The 14,475-nt window shown below is 43.5% G+C and overlaps 1 protein-coding gene across 1 annotated transcript in view; it reads left to right on the top strand.

Annotated features, from left to right (window-relative positions):
• Positions 1-14,475, top strand: part of SLC1A2 (solute carrier family 1 member 2) — a 98,746-nt gene that overhangs the window by 36,669 nt on the left and 47,602 nt on the right. Inside the window, exons 2-3 of the mRNA XM_055547761.1 lie at positions 10,565-10,704; positions 12,990-13,142. Of these exons, the coding sequence (XP_055403736.1) occupies positions 10,565-10,704; positions 12,990-13,142 (293 nt within the window). The remainder of the gene's footprint in view (positions 1-10,564; positions 10,705-12,989; positions 13,143-14,475) is intronic.

Here is a 14,475-nt window from a genome sequence, read left to right as displayed (position 1 = left end):
GGTGCTGACCTGCCCTTCCTACCTCCCACTGGTTTTTCTAATGTGAGTGTTTGTACTTCTGTTCTCTTTTCTCTCCTCCTCACGGATTTCTTAGTCTTTTAGAACACTACCATCTAGAATGGAGTATCACACAGAACCTGTGACTAGAACATATTTTTCTATCTAGTCACCCATTCATTCACTCATTTCTAAACATACAATGATTGAGTGTCTACTATATGCCAGGAAGCACACTGAGTGTGGGGAAGACAGAATCAAGTAAGTCAAGATCTTGCCTTAATTCTAGTCTAGTGGGGGAAAAGACAAGTGAATTGTGATAAATACCTTGAGAGAGATAAGCTGCAGGAACAACATCCAAAAAGCAAACTCGGGAATCAACAAAGACTTCCTGAGGGAAGTCATAGCAGAAATGAATCTTGAAGAGGAAATAAAGATTAGTCTACAAAGGCTGGGTCAGAGGGTGTGGGGAAGAGGACACTTTAGCAGAAGAGACAGTTTGCCTCAAGGCAAACTAATTGGGGCCAGGTTCCCTGTGGCTCAAGCCTGGAGCCCATGTCCCATGAATTGCCTCCTTTTATTGGACTAATATGAAGTTTTCAAATTCATTTTCATGTTGTTCAGTGAACCAGAGCCAGAGGGAGTGGCATTTACTTCAGAATCGACATGCCCTGGGGATTGGGCTGGCCAGTGTGTTCCTAGGCCATGGCTCAATCTTTATTTTTAGAAGGAGTTCCCAGTTTGGGAAGATCAAACACCTCCACCCCAGTCTGTCACTTGGGCCTGGAGATTCACTGTTCCTTGGTGTCTTATTTCTGTTTTGGGTGATGAACCTTTCTGGAGATCGGTGATTCCATTGGGTCAAGGCTGACTCAAGTCTCTACCCTGGGGAGGACCTCACAGAAGTCCAGAGGTTTTATACTTAAGGGTGTTCTCCTGATGCTCTTCCAGAGGTGATCCATGCCAGTTCACAGTGTGGAGCTTACAGCCCTGGGAACTTCCCAGGCTCCCACCCACTTGGGCCTCCTTCTGGTACTTTCTTTTTGTAAAAAGCACAAATACCATTTGTTGCTATAGTGATGTACTAAAACTCACTGGTAGCTAAGCTATCTGAGTGGTCATTTTGTACCATTTTAGGCATTTAAGACAAGGAAAGGAAGCTAAAATAGAATGTTGATTTTGCGTTAAATACTGTTGGTGCTTTCATAAGTACCATCTATTTTCTTCAGCTCCAAAATTGCAGTGGATGGTGACTGCTGCCATGAAATTAAAAGACGCTTGCTCCTTTCAAGAAAAGCTATGACAAACCTGGACAGTGTATTAAAAAGCAGAGACATCACTTTGCCGACAAAAGTCCATATAGTCAAAGCTATGGTTTTTTTCAGTAGTCATGTACAGATGTGAGAGTTGGATCATAAAGAAGGATGAGCACCAAAGAATTGATGCTTTCAAACTGTGGTGTTGGAGAAGATTCTTGAGAGTCCCTTGGACAGCAAGGAGATCAAACCAGTCCATCCTAAAGGAAATCAACCCTGAATACTTACTGGAAGGACTAATGCTGAAGCTGAAGCTCCAATACTTTGGCCACCTGATGCCAAGAGCTGGCTCATTGGAAAAGACCTTGATGCTGGGAAAGATTTTAAGGCAGGAGAAGAAGGGGACAACAGAGGATAAGATGGTTGGATGGCATTACCAATTCAATGGACGTGAGTTTCAGCAAACTCCGGGAGATAGTGAGGGAGAGGGAAGCCTGGTGTGCTGCAGTCCATGGGGTCACAAAGAGTCAGACAGGACTTAGCCACTGAACAACAACAAAAAATCTTACTGAAGGTTCTATAATGACCCAGTGAGTTGAACATTATCGTTCTAGAGATGAAATGAATGCCTTGTCCCAGCCATAACTGGAAAAGGTAGATTTTAACCAAGAATCCGATGACCATGTAATTATGTAGTTGCATTCTACCAAGGTCCCTTCTGTCAGCTGCTAATCAGAGCTAGTGTTTTTGACTTTTGGTTCTCAGCAGAATGAGTGTCATTTTATTTATTCCTTTATGTTTTTTTCTCCTAGTACTTTTTTTTAATTAAAAAATATTAATTTATTTTTTATTGGAGGATAAGTGCTTTACAATGTTGTGTTGGTTTCTGCTGTACAACAAAGTGAATCAGCTGTAGTTACACATATATCCCCTCCCTCTTGAGCCTCTCTGCCACCCCACCCGCTACCCATCCTAGCCCTCTAGGCCATCACAGAGCACCAAACTGAATTCCCTGTTCTATACAGCTGCTTCCCATTATATATTTTACATACGGTAGTGTATATGTATGTGTGTGTGTGTGTGTATAAATTTATGTGTGTGTGCTTAGTCGCTCAGTCATGTCCGACTCTTTGCAACCCCATGGACTGTAGCCCACCAGGCTCCTCTGTCCATGGGATTCTCCAGGCAGGAATACTGGAGTGGGCTGCCTCTGCTATTCTCAGTTCATCCCATTCTCTCCTCCTCCCTGTGTCCACAAGTCCATTGTCTATGTCTGCGTCTCTATTCCTGCCTTGCAAATAGGTTCATCTGGACCATTTTTCTAGATTCTATATATATGCATTAATATACAATACTTGTTTTTCTCCTTCTGACTTACTTCTTTCTGTATACAGTCTCTAGATTCATCCATGTCATTATAACTGACTCAAATTAGTTCCTTTTTCTGAGTAATATTCCATTGTATATACATCTCCTACTACTTCCTGTGCGAGAACACCTGAAGTCCCAACTGACTCTATTTGCCATTTATGTCATTAGCCAGTTTGGGCCCCTTGGCCTGGAAAGTGATACAAATTCAATAAAAAAAAAATCATTTTTTTATCTTGATTGGCTGTGAATGAGATAGGTGACCTTTCAGTGATTCAATGGTGAATTTGGCAATTGGCTTGTCAAATGCCAGTTCACCTGTTGGACTATATTTCCACGACATTGATCTGCCCCTTTGAGAAGTCTAGACTAAGAATTGGTCAGACGTGAGGGGGTATTAAGATGATTCCTGTGTCTGAATTATACACTGAATTTGACCCCAAACTCAGTGTTAGTAACTCTAGAAAAACATGCTTAAGTAACAGAGATAGGAAAGGAGAAAATGGAGGTAAAGACATTAAGCAATGGTTGTTGTTACCACTGGTTTGTCTCTTATCTGTAAGTCACCCATAAGGTCTAAGCTCATTCAGTCTTGAATAGAATAGAATGGAGGCTGCCTCTCTGGAACTGAAGGCTATTTACCACCTTGCACCCCAGGAGAATTAGAGAATCACAGAATTTTAGAATGATAGAGAATTTCTGATACAGCCCTCATACTTTACAAATTAAGAGCCTGGGACCTAAAATATAAAAAGCTGCCAAAATTGATACCTAAACCCCACTGGTATTTCAAGAGTGTGTTTTTATCATTTTGTAGTGCTTTACTCTTCTGTCTGCTGATTATGAGCAAGTAAATTTACATCCATCTGATACTATTTCTGACACAGCCAGTTAGTAGCACCCTGGAGTTAGAACCCAGACCTTCTGACTTCCCATCTCACGTTGCCTACTAGGTCCAATCCCATCATGATTTGGGATAATTGTAAACTGTGCTCCTTAGCCAGACCCTCCGATAGTCAAGAAGAAGCTTAAGATGTATCTTTTGTGAAGTCTGGTGTTCACTGGCAGAGCTTTTCCAGCAAGTATGTGATCTAGGAAATAGACAGAGTGAACAGAAGGGACTGAAGGAGATTTGGAGGCTGTGAACCTCTAGGTTTCATTTATTCTCAGGATCAATGAGGGCACAGCATCTGTCAGAGAGATTCTGACTTCTTGGTTAGTGAGCATCCTTGACATGGTTAAACCCAGTCTTACAGGATCTAGAATGGGTGAAGGGAGTGGTTGTTGGAAATTCCCAACTGTATTAGAGTTCCCGCCCCTTTCCCTACAGGGGTGGTGTTCTTTAAGGAGCCAGGGAATTCCCAGATGTGGGACAATCACAGCTGTAACCACCGTTTTGTGGTGTTCAGAGCTGACAACACTGGTATTTCCGGTATTCTTCTCCAAAGACCTTGGCCATCTTGGGGGAAAGCCCCCTCAACAAACACTGTTTCTATTCTTGAGGGTCTAACCTAGTGTCTCCCATTAGGGCAGTTTCTGGACACTGTCTTTCTGCACCTCTGAGGTCTTTGATTTGGGCAGCAGAGGGTGGGAGGGGTGATGTTCATGGCAGATCTCACATCCTCCAGATAAAAACACACCAGTTGCTTTTAGGTTCCCTGGAGAACATTCTGTTGTCACCTCATTGAACCAGAGTAGGAGGAAAAAGAGAATTCAGTGCCAGTTAAGTTGACACAGAAGCGTGCAGGCAGGAAATCTGTATCCAACACCACATCTAATGAGCCTATCGTTAGAGGCTCTTGGCAGAGCGAGGGAAAACAAACGCAAATGAATAACAGGTTCTGAGAACTGTTTAAACTTAGTACCAGCCCCATTACATGCTCCCTTTGGATTCACAGAGGATGTTCTGCACGTTAAGCTGAGCTTGCCTTTGAAACAGAACTCACGTGGATTTGCATGAGAAAGAACAGGCCAGCAACTGACTGCAAAATTAACAGCTGTTTAAATAGTTCAGCGGAGGAGCTAAGGCAGAAAGAAGTTATAGGCTCATTGTTCAAGTCTGGATTATCCAAGAAGCTCTCCCGTCACGTGGCCTTACTTTGTTGGGCAGTGGAGAGAGATCTGGTAGAACTGGCTTATGGAACATTCCAGTACTCTGTTAAGGAATTGCATTGCTAAATCTTCCATCCGAAAGGTACCCAAGTAGAAATAGAGGTGATGAACAGTTTGGGGAGAGCATCAGGCTTGATGGATTTGGTAGAACCAAGCCTCACACTTGGGCTTTCAGAGTCCTTATTACCTGGTCCCCTCTGCATAGCCACAAGTTGTAGGAATGGAGTGTTAATATAAGGATAAGTGTGTGTACTTGGATTAACTTATTGTGTTTATCCAACAGACTTACCTAGATCAGGCCTTGCCCTTCCTGTTCATTGCCAGGGTAGCAAATCTGCAGGCTGCTGTGACCTCAACCTTCCTCCTGGGTCCAACTCACATTTCTCTGGAATTCATTTCTCTTGAAGTTGGGACAGTCATTGAAATCCGCCATATTCACAATGATAATGAGATGTAGCATTACTGCCTTGACTTTTGTTTGAATCTGTGTCTGTGCTAAAAACCAACATGTGGACACCAGAATTGACATCTGGCGGGAGCTTCAGGCGCTAGTTTGGACAAATACATTCCTAAATTGTGTGTATTTCATTTATTTTGCTAAGCTCTGGACAAACTGCATTCTTTTTTTTTTTTTTCAGAATTTTTTTTTTCTTTTTTTTTTTTTTTTTAATTTTATTTTATTTTTAAACTTTACATAACTGTATTAGATTTGCCAAATATCAAAATGAATCCGCCACAGGTATACATGTGTTCCCCATCCTGAACCCTCCTCCCTCCTCCCTCCCCATTCCATCCCTCTGGGTCGTCCCAGTGCACCAGCCCCAAGCATCCAGTATCGTGCATCGAACCTGGACTGGCAACTCATTTCATACATGATGTTACACATGTTTCAATGCCATTCTCCCAAATCTTCCCACCCTCTCCCTCTCCCACAGAGTCCATAAGACTGTTCTATACATCAGTGTCTCTTTTGCTGTCTCGTACACAGGGTTATTGTTACCATCTTTCTAAATTCCATATATATGCGTTAGTATACTGTATTGGTGTTTTTCTTTCTGGCTTACTTCACTCTGTAGGGAGACCCCTCATTCCTCCAGGTTTCTGGTCAAATGCCCTTTATCACAGAAGCTCCCCTTTCCTGACCAGCTGATACAAAATAGCTCTGTCTTCTTTCTGCCTGTCACCCTCTTCCTAGCATGTTATCTCCACTTGAAATATATTTATTCATTTATTTGTTCTCCACTAAAAGGTATATCCTGCGAGAGCAAGGGCTTTGTCTCTTTTGCCTATTGTGTTATTTTAGCACCTGTAACAGCATGGGGCCTGTAATATATGCCCAACAGGAACTTGTGGAATAAATGCAGAATGGTGAGAGGGTTGCTAGCTGGTATGCTGCCAGCCACTGTAGAAGGACCTGGTTCCCAGGAGGAAGCACAGTGCCCTGTATAGCTGCTTTCCGGTTCATAGTTTCTTTGAACAAACATTTATTGAGTGCTTGGGGCCAGGTGTTAAAGAACACAGTTCTGCTCTCAGGGTTTGAAGAGTGGTGGAGGATGTAGACGTTTAAATCCATCCTTTAAGATCCAGCTCTGGTATCAGTCCCTCCTGGGAACCTTTCTTGAACTTTCTCCTTCTTCCCCAAAGCTAGGTTAGGCACCGTTCTTACCAGGTCCCATAGCATCCTGTACAGGATCTTATCATGGCCCGTATGTAAGGAGACAAGTACCAGACCCTGCGCTTTGTGTTCCGCATACGAGCTCCTTAAGGGCGAGGATTATACCTTACTCATTACTGACTGTCGTGTCTGACACACAGAGTCCTCAGTAAATACCAGGTACCCTTGTTATCCTTGTTACCAGGTGCATTCAGTAACCAGCATCCACATAGCTGTGGATGTCTGTCAAGTCATAGGAAAAACTGTATCCGTTCCATGGATGTAATGTACACCATGATAAATATAATAACACTGCTGTATGTTATATATGAAAGTTGTTGAGAGTAAATCCTAAAGGTTCTCATCACAAGGAAAAATTTGTTTTCTATTTCTTTATCTTCGTACATATATGAGATGATGGATGTTTTCTAAACTCACTGTGATAATCACTTCACGTTGTATATAAATCAAATCTTTATGCTGCTTACCTTAAACTTATACAGTGCTGTGTGTCATTTATATCTCAGTAAAACTAGAAGGGAAAAAACCTTACAACCATAGGAAGGAATAAAAATGATTGCTGTTATTCAGCTGTGAAGTCGGGTCCTACTCTTTGCTACCCCATGGACTGGAGTATGCCAGGCCTTCCTGTCCCTTACTATCTCCCTGAGTTTGCCCAAGTTCATGTCCATTGAATCGGTGATGCTATCCAACCCTAAAGATGATTAGAAATGGTAAATACAAAATAAAAACAAAGCACTATGTCTCTTCTTCTGAGGATATATAAGGCTTAGAAGCAGCTCCGTATTGTGCTGTATGATGCCGTTTAATGTTATGTTCTATAATATTCTCCATTTCAAGCTCTCTTTGTGTTCTTGGAGGGTGTAGGGATCACTTAGACTTGTCAAGGATTTTTACAAAGAGTTCTTGGCGGACTCCCTGCATCCCCAGAGGCAAGCCGAGGTCCTGATGCACTTTAACGATGATTTTCTACACGCAGATGTTAGAAGCTCCTCCGAGCTTGGAGCGTGTGTTTAATTCCAAGTGGGCAAGTCACAGGCATCCTCTCAATAAATACTTGTGGGTTCATGAGATTTCGATGCTGCCACTTTGATGTGGCTGTTTTGATTCTGGGCTTCAGGGATGTTTTGCCATGGCTTAAAAGACAAATCGTTAAACAGAGATTTTGTGTGACTCAAAAGGGTGGCCAACAGGCATCCAACCGCACTGCTTGATGGGGTGTGGACGTTAACCTAATATTTGTGTGTTTTTCCTTGGACGTGGCTGTCTTGATGCCTGACGCTTTCATTACGTCGTATGGATCTTGCCAGAATGTCTGGTTTAAATACTTGATAGTCTCACTGAAATACCAACCATGATTCTAACTTCAGTGGCAGGAGGGCTTCAAATGAAACAGAAGGCAGGGGATTACGCTCTCGAGGCGCTCATATAGTATTTTGCCAAGGGCTGGCTAACAAATGCATTCACCATTTCAGAACACGTACGGCCGCCATTCTTTATTGGCAATTTCCTGGTTTACAGCTTCAGATTATTGGCTAGAGAAGTGTTTAAAAATATAAAAAGATCCTAATGCAAGCATGGAAATATGGTCCATCCATGTTAAAAAGATCGTTTTGATCATTTTCCCTGCTGTGCTGTAAAAAGAACTTTTCCATCTGTTTTATTTGGTGATGGGAGGAAATGGTCTTTACTGCTTGCTGGTCAGACAGCCCTTGTCTGCTTGCAGTGAACTTCCGGCCCTGTTTTCTTTAGACTGCCTGAATGATCATTAACATACACACATGCCAGATAGTCCGGGGGTGCCCTCAAACTAACTAGATGAGTAGAAAATTAGGCCACTGTAGGAAGACTAAGATGCTTTTATTTTGACTAATGTTTTCATCTGAGTGTTCTACCAGACCTTGCTACATTATTCCTAATGTTAAAATATTTTAGAAGCAAGTACATTAAGCAGTTTGTTAAGATAAAGTAAGACATTGTATTGGGTCCCTGGTCTTGACTCTGAGAGTCCAGAAGCTAAGCTTGGTGTCTTGAAAGAAAGAAAGAGAAGTCACTCAGTCGTGTCCAACTCTTTGCAACCCCATGGACTGTAGCCTACCAGGCTCCTCCCTCCACAGGATTTTCCAGGCAAGAGTACTGGAGTGGGTTGCCATTTCCTTCTCCAAAGATTGTTTCTGCCCTGTTTTGAACTGGGGACTTTTCACGTGTTGGGCAAACGTGATAACCACTACACTATGGAAACCATATGGCTATAAGTCCCTAACGGTGTCTTGAATGGTGGTGCAGCTGGATGGGTCCCCTAAGTTAAATGTCACACTTGTCGTGAATATTCCCTGGAGAAAGGGACCATGCATGCTGGCTGCCTAACATACATCATAGTGTTTAACTTCCACAAGGTAGGCCTCGAGACTTTCTTTCCTTTTTCTTTTTTTTTTAGAGAATATTTGTTTATTTATGGGTATGTCAGGTGTTATGGCACGAGGACTCTTCCTTGCAGCCACACAGGCTTCTCTCCAGTTGTGGTCTGCAGGCTCCAGAGTGCCTGGGCTCTGTAGTTTGCAGTACAGGCTCTCTAGTTGAGACCCTGGGCTCACTAGTTTCGGTATGTGGACTTAGTTGCCTCACGGCACGTGGGATCTTAGTTCCCCGACCAGGGGTCAAACACATTCCCCCTGAGCTGGAAGGCAGATTATTAATCACTGGACCACCAGGGAAGTCCTGAGCCCTTCTTTCTATAAACCACATAGCTAGCAAGTGATAGAGTCATGATTTGAACCCAGGCTCTCTGATTGCAAAATCCACACTATTTCCAGTATAACCAGTGGTTTCAAACCACTCGTCTGCAGATTGGTGTCGACTCCAAAGGAGTGTCTCTCCAGTCTGTGGTGGGAATATCTGGGTAAGGCTGACACCTGTTTATCTTGAAGAAAGGCATGTGTGCTAAGGTGAATCAGTCGTGTCCAGCTCTTTGCGACCCTGTGGACCACAGGCCACCAGACTCCTATGACCATGGGATTCTCCAAGCAAGAATACTGGAGTGGGTTGCCATGCCCTCCTCCAGGGGATCTTCCCAACCCAGGGATCGAACTGGCATCTCTTAGGGTCTACTTGCATCGTCAGGCAGGTTCTTTACCACTAGCGCCCCCTGGAAATAGTTGTTTATTCAGAGACTGTGACTTGTCTTTCAAGGTGTTGAAGATCTTTTTTTTGTTTGTTGCATGATGGTAGTTGTAAATGACAGCTGACAGAAATGTCCTAAGATGTCAAAGTAAAAAAAAATTGGCCTCCCTGCGTTGGTCCCCAAGCTTAAACTTGAAATCTTATTGGCCCAGGAAATGACATAGCTGGAAAAAAGAGACAATCTACTCATTGTCCTGGCAGAGTCTCTGATGGATGACTTAGCAGAGCTTGGGTTCACGTGGGGTTTTTCTGGAAGAGGACTGGGATGCATCTGCAGTTGGAGGCGATCACAGGCTGCTTAGAGAGATGTTCCTTTGACACTGAGGAGCATGACTCTTGGGCAGCTCAGAGGAGTCCCAATAACGCAAATGACCTTTTAAAAACCACAATGGAACCAATTTTTTTTTTAAGCTAGAAAAATCATCTTTTCCTAAAGAAAGGTAGAACTTAGACTACTAGCATGTCTGAGTTTTCTGTGTCCAGGATGGGGAAGACTGGAGCTCAGAGGCATTTAATTTAGCAGTGACTCAGGCTGTTACTTTCCTGACCTTAGATTATTAAAAAGTCATCTTTTTGTTCTTGATACAAGAATGAAAGGGCTCAGATTTTTGAGCCAGATATATCTGGGCAAATTACTTTCTGTGAAATGGGGCAGGGGCACTTGCCTTGGAGAGTTACCATGGGACTCTTGGAAGAACCTTCCACTGCCTGTGCGATGCCTTTCCTGCTATGATTCAAGATAATAGGGATAAAAACACTTAGCTCATTGGCATTTGGTGTGTCCTTGTGTCCTGCTTATGGGTGAACTATCATCCATGGCACCCTGAGTTTCTTTGACTTTTTACTTCCCTGCCAGTGATTCCAGAATCCCAGCTGTGCCCTGGGAGGCTGTTTCGCCTTCTACATCCTGAGCCCCTCAAACTGCAGAGAGGCAGTGCCCAGCAGACTCTAACCACTGCCTTCATTTCTGTTTCAGTGCCAACAACATGCCCAAGCAGGTGGAAGTACGGATGCACGACAGCCACCTGAGTGCGGAGGAGCCAAAGCCACGGCATCTGGGGCTGCGCTTGTGCGACAAGCTGGGGAAGAATCTCCTGCTCACCCTGACTGTGTTCGGTAGGAGACAGGTGGCCCCACCCACTCCTCTGCCCCGGGTCTCTCCTGGCTCTGTGTGGAAGCTGGTTCTGGCAGCAGGCACTCTAACCCAGAAAGCAAGCCACACGTGCTGCCTAACCCCACCTTTGCCCTGGAACAGCCGCCTCAGTGAGATTCTTTTCCCTTTTACCTGCCCCAGCCATGTTTTCCTCCTTGGGGTTCTAGTGGATCTCAGATTCCAGTAAGCACGACCAGTTTCTGTGGGTAAATGAGCATGCAGATTCCCGGGTCCTGCTCACAGACTGTGCTGTGGGCCATTTGCATGAGACCTTGGAATCTGCATCTTAAACCTTCTGTGCATGTGTGCATACGTGTGTGTGTGTGTGCGCGTGCGCTCAGTCGCTTCACTCATGTCCAGCCCTTTGTGACAATAGGGACAGTAGCCCGCCAGGCTCTTCTGTCCATGGGATTCTCCAGGCAAGAATACTGGAGTGGGTTGCCATGCCCTCCTCCAGGGGATCTTCCTCACCCAGGGATCCAACCCACATCTCCTATACCTTGGGCATGGCAGGCGGATTCTTCACCACTAAGCCACCGGGGAAGCCCCTTAAACCTTCTAGGTGATTCCAAAGCAGATGATCAGTATACCACATTTAGAGAAGTACCTGCATCTTGATAAAGGCAACAGTTGCCAAAACCTCACCAACAGGACTCCAAGGATTCACATTTTCCATGCACCTCATTAACTTAGATTCAGTTAGCACAGTAGCTAACAAGGTCAGTGTGGAAGAGGCTTGTCCTGAAGCTTTGACCTGCTCCAGCTCCACCTCAGAAGCCTTGCTCCTCTGCTTCAGGTCTCACCCAGGCGCTGGTTGTACTTTTGTGTGACCATTGACATAGACTTGGCCTTGGGTTTTCAACCAGGATTTATTGAAAATGGGGGAAATTGAGTCGTACTGAAACCACATCATTTCATGCCCTATCCTTTGAGCCAGTCATCTTGGATGTCAGTGGACTACAGTCGGGAGTGGACATTTGCCCCAGCTGTGTTCACTTAATAGAAGAAAACCGCAGACATGGTAGGGTTTTCCAAGGGTTACCCTCCACAGAAGGGATGAAATTTCATTCATCCTAAGTTTTAAAAAAGTGTGCTCTTCACTTGTGGAAGGAAAAAATATCAGATTTCCAGCTGTGTTACGTATTCTCTTTGCATCTCTGGGGTTAATCCCATAGCCATATACCTAGGACGCCCCTGCCTCCCTCCCTGACTCTAGTCATGCTTATGACCCCATTTGTGGTTTCCACAAGGGTGGCTTATGTTAGCCACCAGTTTGGAGCGATCCAAGGTTTTGTTGTGGAATCCTTGAGTATGCAAAGCAAAAGGCTCCTGGTAGCTTTTCTGCTCAAATTGTTTCCTCCCAAATCTTATATTTTTAGACACCCTCCTTGATCTCCCTTAAGATCAACACATTTCAAGATTATGTATCAGGACATAGAAGTCAAAGACAAAGCTCTTTGAGGATGAGCCATGGGCAAATGACTGGAAGTAGACAAAAGAAAACTAACGCCAGTTTGGTCACGTTAATGTTCCTTTTGTCTGATATTCAGTTAAAAAGATAAGAAATATATTAGACACCATGGCATGTACCCAGCCTAGGCTGGGAAGAGAAGCATATCTGACATTGTGGGTTATTTCCACTGACAATCTCTGACTCTGCAAGTGGATGATATCCTAAAGAAATTGGGATCAAGTTGCCAGGTTATATTTCCCACAGAGCCTTCAGAAGGCTCTTCTTGACTCTTCCAGTGTGGCCTTTTCGAAGAGTTGGAGATAGAAAACATTTTCTCACAAGTCAACAAAATTAACTTCACTTTTCTAATGGTATTTTTGTTATGTGTTAGTCATCATCTGATAATAGAGAGGTACGAGAAAAGTTAATGTTACTGAACTATATTCCTGCTGCTGCTGCTGCTAAGTCGCTTCAGTTGTGTCCGACTCTGTGTGACCCCATGGACTGCAGCCTACCAGGCTTCTCCGTCCATGGGATTCTCCAGGCAAGAACACTGGAGTGGGTTGCCATTTCCTTCTCCAATGCATGAAAGTGGAAAGTGAAAGTGAAGTCGCTCAGTCGTGTCCAACTCTTAGCGACCCCGTGGACTGCAGCCTACCAGGCTCCTCCATCCATGGGATTTTCCAGGCAACAGTACTGGAGTGGGGTGCCATTGCCTTCTCCCAACTGTATCCCTAGAGCTATTCATTTGATGAGGGCAAAAAATAGATTCATATTTTTTCTCCTTCCTTATAGGTGTCATCCTGGGGGCAGTATGTGGAGGACTTCTTCGCTTGGCATCTCCTATCCACCCAGATGTGGTTATGTTAATAGCCTTCCCAGGGGATATACTCATGAGGATGCTGAAAATGCTCATTCTCCCTCTCATCATCTCCAGTTTAATCACAGGTAAGACCACTTCTCTGGCACTGGGTCAAAGTGGGTCATACTGTTCTAGCTTTTGGACTGACCATAAAATCTCAATTTGGTTGAATCAATGAATCTGATCATCTTCTGTGTCATTTATCTTCAGAGTCTTGATTTTCCTAACTCTAAAACTGAAATAAGCAACCCTAAGAAAAAGAGTTTGGTTGGTCCATCTGTCTGTGTAGCAACAAAAGATAAAAAGGAAATAACCACATGTTAAAAGTGATCATCTCTAGAGATTTTAATTTTTAATGTACACTTTTCTCATTTTCTAAATTGTATTTGTTCAGAAACTAACAAATAAAGATAACACATAGAAAAAGAAGTTTTTTTCTTTAATATTTAATTGAGTGTAGAGGGAAGTGGTTATTAAAGATGAATGAAATACTAGATATGAAACTCTTGGAGTGTTTCAGAAGAAAGATACCCTTAATGTGTAGTTCATGTCTACTTGTTTTTTGGCTCAAAGAGTTGTTTCATTTGAAAGGATTTTATTTTTTCCCCTCCCTGGGCTTATACAGGTAGTTTCCTCCTTACCAAATATTACTCAAATGTTGTTGAAATTGTTGAATTTTAGAGACTAAGCTCTGGGTTAGGGATGAAGAGCTGGGCTTTGGTTTGTATCTGGGGGACCAATAGGCTGGGTGATCTTGAGAAATCTGTTCTAGACCGTCCACCTTATGAATGTAATGAAGCTCTGGTAACTCCAAGAGATTCAGCTGTTACAGCCTCATAGCTGGTTGGCCAATGAATCCAGTGAGGGAAAGAGCTGGCACTCAGTGTCAGGAAGGTCTTAGCATTCAGCCTCAGACTGCATGAAGCTGTATTTTACTTTAAAAGCTCCTTTTGAAACCAGAGAAATTTGTTTTCCATGCCTGTTTAATAGATTGTACATTAGCCAACCCAGTAAGGAAGTTTCATTTCCATTAGCTAGAGTTAGACTTCAGATTGACTCTAAGGACAAATAGGTCATATATGGGTCAGCTTCATTCAGAAAAGTTAATGTCAATAATAATTTCCTCCTCCATAGCAAAAAAGACTGATCCCCAGTAAACGTTGCATGTCTCAGTCTAGTAAAAGCAGGAACTGAAACCAGGAAGTAGAACAACTGAAGAAACTACTGGAAAAAAACCCAGTGAAGGCTGGAGTTTTTGTGACTTGCTTGGAGTTTCTGCTAACCATCACAGAAGCTTCTGAGATATCGATGGAGCTTCCACCCATGCTGGGTGTTCTGTGCATGTGTTCTCACATCCCTACACAAGGTCAGAAAACGTGGTCTCCATCAGGTTTCATCTGCGAGGAGTGATAGGGCTGT

The sequence above is a fragment of the Bubalus kerabau genome, chromosome 15 (genome assembly GCF_029407905.1).
Source record: "Bubalus kerabau isolate K-KA32 ecotype Philippines breed swamp buffalo chromosome 15, PCC_UOA_SB_1v2, whole genome shotgun sequence".
Taxonomy (NCBI): Eukaryota; Metazoa; Chordata; class Mammalia; order Artiodactyla; family Bovidae; genus Bubalus; species Bubalus kerabau.
Note: the sequence above shows the minus strand (reverse complement) of the source record. Positions and strands in the feature narration are given on the sequence as shown.